The 7,500-nt window shown below is 46.9% G+C and overlaps 1 protein-coding gene across 2 annotated transcripts in view; it reads right to left on the bottom strand.

Moving 5' to 3' along the window:
• The window catches only part of slc35a2 (solute carrier family 35 member 2), a 38,307-nt gene that overhangs the window by 19,585 nt on the left and 11,222 nt on the right, over positions 1 to 7,500 (bottom strand). For both annotated transcript variants that reach the window (XM_039799999.1, XM_039799998.1), the window contains exon 4: positions 887 to 1,009. In XM_039799999.1, coding sequence (XP_039655933.1) covers positions 887 to 1,009 — 123 coding nt within the window. The remainder of the gene's footprint in view (positions 1 to 886; positions 1,010 to 7,500) is intronic.

Genomic DNA, 7,500 nt, shown 5'->3' with positions numbered 1-7,500 from the left:
CCTAAACACACCTGCAGCAGGACCTGCACCCCGTGACCTCAGATCGTTAAAATAGGACCCTTAGTCTGTTGTCGCCCCTGATTAAAACTAGGGCTGCACAATATTACTATTTTTTTATTTGTTTTACCAATGATTGACCTAAATATTCTATTTATACGGTGTTGTCTGTCTCTCTCTTTCTGTGTGTCTCTGTGCGTCTCTCTCTCTCTGTGTGTGTGTCTCTCTCTCTGTGTGTGTCTCTCTCTCTGTCTCTATGTGTGTCTCTGTGTGTGTCTCTCTCTCTCTGTCTCTGTGTGTGTCTCTCTCTCTCTCTGTGTGTGTGTCTCTCTCTCTGTGTCTGTGTGTGTCTCTCTCTCTGTCTCTGTGTGTGTCTCTCTCGGTGTGTGTGTGTCTCTCTCTCTGTGTGTCTCTCTCTCTCTCTTGGTGTCTCTCTCTCTGTCTCTATGTGTGTCTCTGTGTGTGTCTCTCTCTCTCTGTCTCTGTGTGTGTCTCTCTCTCTCTGTCTCTGTGTGTGTCTCTCTCTCTCTCTCTGTGTGTGTGTCTCTCTCTCTGTGTCTCTGTGTTTCTCTCTCTGTCTCTGTGTGTGTCTCTCTCGGTGTGTGTGTGTCTCTCTCTCTGTGTGTCTCTCTCTCTCTCTCTTGGTGTCTCTGTCTCTGTGTGTTTTATGTTCAATTTGTTCAATAGAAGAAAGTTGGAAAAAGTTGGAAAGGATTTCCTTTCATTTGTTTTAAATCCAACAACCAGTCTGTTGTGTTTAAGCAGACGACTGAAAGCAGCAGAAACTGAGAACACTTTAATATCTGATTCTTTATCGCAAGTAATAATGTTATTGCGTGTTGTGGTCACATGGTGCAGCCCCTGATTGAAGCTAAATGAGAGGACCGACCTGTACGATGGCGACTCCAGCGAACAGCAGCACCAGAGAAACCCACTGAACTCTGGACAGAGACTTCCTCAGCATCAGCACGCTGAACAGAGCCGTGGTCAGGATCTTCAGCTGGTACGTCACCTAACGGGCAGAGAGAGAGACAGACAGTTAAAGAGAGAGTTAAAGAGAGAGACAGACAGTTAAAGAGACAGACTTCCTCAGCATCAGCACGCTGAACAGAGCCGTGGTCAGGATCTTCAGCTGGTACGTCACCTAACGGGCAGAGAGAGAGACAGACAGTTAAAGAGAGAGTTAAAGAGAGAGACAGACAGTTAAAGAGACAGAGAGTTAAAGAGACAGAGAGACAGACAGACAGTTAAAGAGACAGACAGTTAAAGAGACAGAGAGAGAGACAGACAGACAGATTAAAGAGAGACAGAGAGAGAGAGACAGACAGTTAAAGAGACAGAGAGAGAGACAGACAGTTAAAGAGAGAGAGAGAGACAGACAGTTAAAGAGAGAGTTAAAGGGAGAGACAGACAGTTAAAGAGACAGAGAGAGAGAGACAGAGAGAGAGCCAGACAGAGAGACAGACAGAGAGAGAGAAAGAGAGAGATACAGACAGACAGTTAAAGAGACAGAGAGAGAGACAGACAGTTAAAGAGACAGAGAGAAGAGAGACAGAGAGAGAGACAGACAGACAGTTAAAGAGACAGAGAGAGAGACAGACAGACAGTTAAAAAAAGAGAGAGACAGACAGACAGAGAGAGAGACAGAGAGACAGAGAGAGAGACAGACAGTTAAAGAAAGAGAGACAGACAGACCGTTAAAAAAAGAGAGAGACAGACAGACAGAGAGACAGAGAGACAGAGAGAGAGCAGACAGTTAAAGAAAGAGAGAGACAGACAGACAGAGAGAGAGAAAGAGAGAGACAGACAGACAGACAGTTAAAGAGACAGAGAGAGAGACAGACAGAGAGAGAGACAGACAGACAGTTAAAGAGACAGAGAGAGAGACACAGACAGACAGAGAGAGACAGAGACACAGACAGACAGAGAGAGAGAGAGAGACACATAGACAGACAGAGAGTGAGAGAGACACAGACAGAGAGAGAGAGACTCCAAACTTACACTCACACCTTCATTTATTTATTGTTAGAAAATTACGTATTCTTCTTTTTCTGTTTAAAAGGTCCCATGGCATGAAAAGTTCACTTTATGAGTTTGTTTTTTAACATTGATATGAGGCCCCCCAGCCTGCCTATGGCCCCCCAGTGGCTAGAAATGGTGATAGGTGTAAACCGAGCCCTGGGTATCCTGCTCTGTCTTTGAGAAAATGAAAGCTCAGATGGACCAATCAGTCGAGACAAAAGTCGTTGAAAGCATCTCGCACCAACTCAATTCTTGATTGGCCAACGGCACATTCAAATCAAAGGATTACTCATGTGCAGTGATGAATTAAATGTAGGTCAACAGTGAATGAGTATTGTTGTTTTATATGTTGTATGTAGTGTAAGGCCTCCTGCACACTGGCTGCGTAGCGTTTTCTGTCTTTGTACACCAGAAAGGTGTCTGCCGAGGCGCTGCTGCTGCTAGCCTTGTCTGGACACATGGATCCCATTGATAAAATGAAATTATAGCGTGTTTTTCAACTTTACTTTGTCAAAATAGGCTCCAGAATATTTCCTTCTGTATTGACAGCTGGTGCAATATTTGAAAATCCATAATTATTTATTATTATTTTTTAAATTACATTTATATATCTGCATTTATGTAAAAAATTCGAGACTTTCAAACATCAACATGTCATTTATTAATATGTATTAGTGTCTAAACGACATTTAAACATCTTTTCCTGTTCTATTTTGCCTGGAAACGCTTCCAACACGCTTGCACGCCACGGCATGAAATTAACACCCGCCCACCCGCCAAATGCGGGTGAATTTTGCAATTGGCGGGTAACACTGTCAATCTTTGGCGGGTAGCCAATGAGAATTGAGCGATTCAGATGCGTAACTATCGGTATGCAGGGTACGCGGTTGCTTACGGGCCTGGTCCAATCAGGGGCCTGCATCACTGGAAGACATAGATTTCAAATTAATTTCCTTGTTTCGGTTATGAAGACGAGACGCGTGTGTGACTCGAACATCTCACATTACCAACAAAACGTAGAGCGACAGACCGGGCAAAACACTTCAGACAGTCCTGCCAACATGTATAGCCTACATTTTAACATCAATGTACGCTGGAACGATTTTTCACTCTAAAATTGCTGCAGTTTCTCACACTCACACTCAGACTCACACACACACACCCACACACACACACACACACACACACACAGTGGATGCAGGAAAAAACAGAGATGAGACCTACACGATGACCTAAATTGAGGACAGCTACGCTCGTTATTTTAAGTGCAATGATAAGATAAAATCTAATAAGTACTTTATTAAACCGTATGAATGTAAGTCCCAGCCTAGGTTAGTGTGTGTGTGTGTGTGTGTGTGTGTGTGTCCCAGCCCAGGTTAGTGTGTGTGTGTGTCCCAGCCCAGGTTAGTGTGTGTGTGAGTCCCAGCCCAGGTTATGTGTGTGTGAGTCCCAGCCCAGGTTGGTGTTGTGATCCCAGCCCAGGTTAGTGTGTGTGTGTGTGTGTGTGTGTGTGTGTGTGTGTGTGTGTGTCCCAGCCCAGGTTGTGTGTGTGTGTGTGTGTGTGTGTCCCAGCCCAGGTTAGTGTGTGTGTGTGTGTGGAGTCCCAGCGGAGTTAGTGTGTGTGTCCCAGCCCAGGTTAGTGTGTGTGTGTGAGTCCCAGCCCAGGTTGAGTGTGTGTGTGTGTGTGTCCCAGCCCAGGTTAGTGTGTGTGTTTGAGTCCCAGCCCAGGTTAGTGTGTGTGTGTGTGTGTGTGTGTGTGTGTCCCAGCCCAGGTTAGTGTGTGTGTGTGAGTCCCAGCCAGGTTAGTGTGTGTGTGTGTGTGTGTCCCAGCCCAGGTTAGTGTGTGTGTGAGTCCCAGCCCAGGTTATGTGTGTGTGTGTCCCAGCCCAGGGTTTTAGTGTGTGTGTGAGTCCCAGCCCAGGTTAGTGTGTGTGTGTCCCAGCCCAGGTTAGTGTGTGTGTGTGTGTGTCCCAGCCAGGTTAGTGTGTGGTGTGTGAGTCCCAGCCCAGGTTGTTGTGTGTGTGGAGTCCCAGCCCAGGTTAGTGTGTGTGTGTGTGTCCCAGCCCAGGTTAGTGTGTGTGTGTGTGTCCCAGCCCAGGTTAGTGTGTGTGTGAGTCCCAGCCCAGGTTAGTGTGTGTGTGTGTCCCAGCAGAGTTGTGTGTGTGTGTGTGAGTTGGTGTGTGTGTGTGTCCCAGCCCAGGTTGTGTGTGTGTGTGTGTGAGTCCCAGCCCAGGTTAGTGTGTGTGTGTGTGTGTGTGTGTGTGTGTGTGTGTGTGTGTGTGTGTGTGTGTGTGTGTGTGTGTGTGTGTGTGTTAGGGGTGGGGGAAAAAATCGATACAGCATAGTATCGCGATATTTTTCATGGCAATACTGTATCGATACACAGACGCCAATATTGATCTTTTATGATATATGTTTTGGTCAGTCTGTCTGCTTGATAATCCCATTTTGCAGCGATACAATTGAAGTGAGATGAACAAACAGAGAAATGTATCTTTTTAGATAAAACAAATGTTGACAAAATTTTCCTTTGGGGACATCATTTGAAACTGGGAAAAATTTGAAGTTGGAAAAAAGGTAATAAATTGCAATATATCGCAGAATATTGGAATATGTTTAAAATCGCAATAATATTGTATCGTGACATAAGTATCGTGATGATATCGCATCGTGAGGCCTCTGGTGATTCCCACCCCTAGTGTGTGTGTGTGTGTCCCAGCCCAGGTTAGTGTGTGTGTGAGTCCCAGCCCAGGTTAGTGTGTGTGTGTGTGTGTGTGTGTGTGTGTGTGTGTGTGTGTGTGTGTGTGTGTGTGTGTGTGAGTCCCAGCCCAGGTTAGTGTGTGTGTGTGTGTCCCAGCCCAGGTTAGTGTGTGTGTGTGTGTCCCAGCCCAGGTTAGTGTGTGTGTGATCCCAGCCCAGGTTAGTGTGTGTGTGTGTGTGTGTGTGTGTGTGTGTGTGTGTGTGTGTGTGTCCCAGCCCAGGTTAGTGTGTGTGTGTGTGTGTGTGTGTGTCCCAGCCTAGGTTAGTGTGTGTGTGAGTCCCAGCCCAGGTTAGTGTGTGTGTGTGTGTGTGTGTGTGTGTGTGTGTGTGTGTGTGTGTGTGTGTGTGTGTGTGTGGAGTCCCAGCCCAGGTTAGAGTGTGTGTTGTGAGTCCCAGCCAGGTTAGTGTGTGTGTGAGTCCCAGCAGGTTAGTGTGTGTGTGTGTGTCCCAGCCAGGTTAGTGTGTGTGTGTGTGTGTGTCCCAGCCCAGGTTAGTGTGTGTGTGTGTGTGTCCCAGCCCAGGTTAGTGTGTGTGTGTGTGTGTGTGTGTCCCAGCCTAGGTTAGTGTGTGTGTGTGTGTCCCAGCCTAGGTTAGTGTGTGTGCGCGTCCCAGCCCAGGTTAGAGTGTGTGTGTGAGTCCCAGCCCAGGTTATGTGTGTGTGTGTGTGTGTGTCCCAGCCTAGGTTGTGTGTGTGTGTGTGTCCCGCAGGTTAGTGTGTGTGTGTGTGTGTGTGTGTGTGTGTGTGTGTGTGTGTGTGTGTGTGTGTGTGTGTGTGTGTGTGTGTCCCAGCCCAGGTTAGTGTGTGTGTGTGTGTGTGTGTGTGTGTGTGTGTGTGTGTGTGTGTGTGTGTGTGAGTCCCAGCCCAGGTTAGTGTGTGTGTGTGTGTGTGTGTGTGTGTGTGTGTGTGTGTGAGTCCCAGCCCAGGTTAGTGTGTGTGTGTGTCCCAGCCTAGGTTAGTGTGTGTTGAGTCCCAACCCAGGTTAGTGTGTGTGTGTGTGTGTGTGTCGTGTCCCAGCCCAGGTTAGTGTGTGTGTGTGTCCAGCCCAGGTTAGTGTGTGTGTGAGTCCCAACAGGTTGTGTGTGTGTGTGTGTGTCCCAGCCCAGGTTAGTGTGTGTGTGTGAGTCCCAGCCAGGTTGTGTGTGTGTGTCCCAATTGAGGTTAGTGTGTGTGTGTGTGTGTGTGTGTGTGTGTGTGTCCCAGCCCAGGTTAGTGTGTGTGTGTGTGTGTGAGTCCCAGCCCAGGTTAGTGTGTGTGTGAGTCCCAGCCTAGGTTAGTGTGTGTGTGTGTGTGTCCCAGCCAAGGTTAGTGTGTGTGTGTCCCACCCGAGTTAGTGTGTGTGTGAGTCCCAGCCTAGGTTAGTGTGTGTGTGTGTGTCCCAGCCAAGGTTAGTGTGTGTGTGAGTCCCAGCCCAGGTTAGTGTGTGTGTGAGTCCCAGCCCAGGTTAGTGTGTGTGTGTCCCAGCCCAGGTTGTGTGTGTGTGAGTCCCAGGCTAGGTTAGTGTGTGTGTGTGTGTCCCAGCCAAGGTTAGTGTGTGTGTGAGTCCCAGCCCAGGTTAGTGTGTGTGTGAGTCCCAGCCCAGGTTAGTGTGTGTGTGTGTGTGTGTCCCAGCCTAGGTTAGTGTGTGTGTGTGTCCCAGCCCAGGTTAGTGTGTGTGTGTGTCCCAGCCTAGGTTAGTGTGTGTGTGTGTGTCCCAGCCCAGGTTAGTGTGTGTGTGTGTGTGTGTGTGTGTGTGTGTGTGTGTGTGTGTGTGTGTGTGTGTGTGTGTGTGTGTGTGTGTGTGTGTGTGTGTGTGTGTGTTAGTGTGTGTGTGTGTGTGTGTGTGTGTGTGTGTGTCCCAGCCCAGGTTAGTGTGTGTGTGTGTGTGTGTGTCCCAGCCCAGGTTAGGAAATTAACTAACGATGTAAAGATCAACAAGCCACTGACAGATATGTTTAAGACATATATGTCTTAAATCCACCAGCCGTTTCCATATTACACCAACATCATCATCCTGAGCCTTCTTGGTAAGCTTCCTAGAAAATCTCAGCCCAGAATAATTAATTAATAGTACTAATTATTATTCTCCCCAAAACAAGTTTCCTTTTTATTTATTTTTTTATTTTTAAAGAACTATACAAAAAAAGTTGCAACTTCTTTGCAACAACTCATGTGTTATGGTCCACATTCACCAGTGTTTTTGTGTTGTTGTGGTGCGCGTAGGCTACTCCTGATTTTGTCAGTCCTCTCATCTCTTATATGCTGTGGTGTAACGAGCCAACATCGGACCCCTATGCAGCATTATCAAGGCTGGACCCCCCTACTACAGCACGTGCGCAATGTCCATGAGTAGGCTACCATGAATAGGACAGGACAGGATCATAGAGACACAGCAAGGCCTGTTTTTCACCTTTATGAGGCAAAAAAAAAAAATAAACTGTCTGGTAAAAAGTCACTGTGGCAGGTGGATTTAAAAATCCACCTGCCACAGTGACTGGTGGTCAAAAAAAGTTAATGGTGCGTTCTTTTTGTCTTGTAATCGCGAATAGTAGCTTGCGAGTAGTGCGTTAACCAACCAGCGGGGTTGTTGCGTTCTTTTGTCACCACGATAGTACGAGTCGGAGAAAAGATGGATTTTTGTAACATTTTTAGTAACATTTAGGATTCTATTCACCCAGTTATTGACATATTACACACATATATTTCACAGTTTGATACATGAAAATTACGTTTTGATTAACGTT

This window comes from Perca fluviatilis, chromosome 5 (assembly GCF_010015445.1).
Source record: "Perca fluviatilis chromosome 5, GENO_Pfluv_1.0, whole genome shotgun sequence".
Lineage (NCBI taxonomy): Eukaryota > Metazoa > Chordata > Actinopteri > Perciformes > Percidae > Perca > Perca fluviatilis.
Note: the sequence above shows the minus strand (reverse complement) of the source record. Positions and strands in the feature narration are given on the sequence as shown.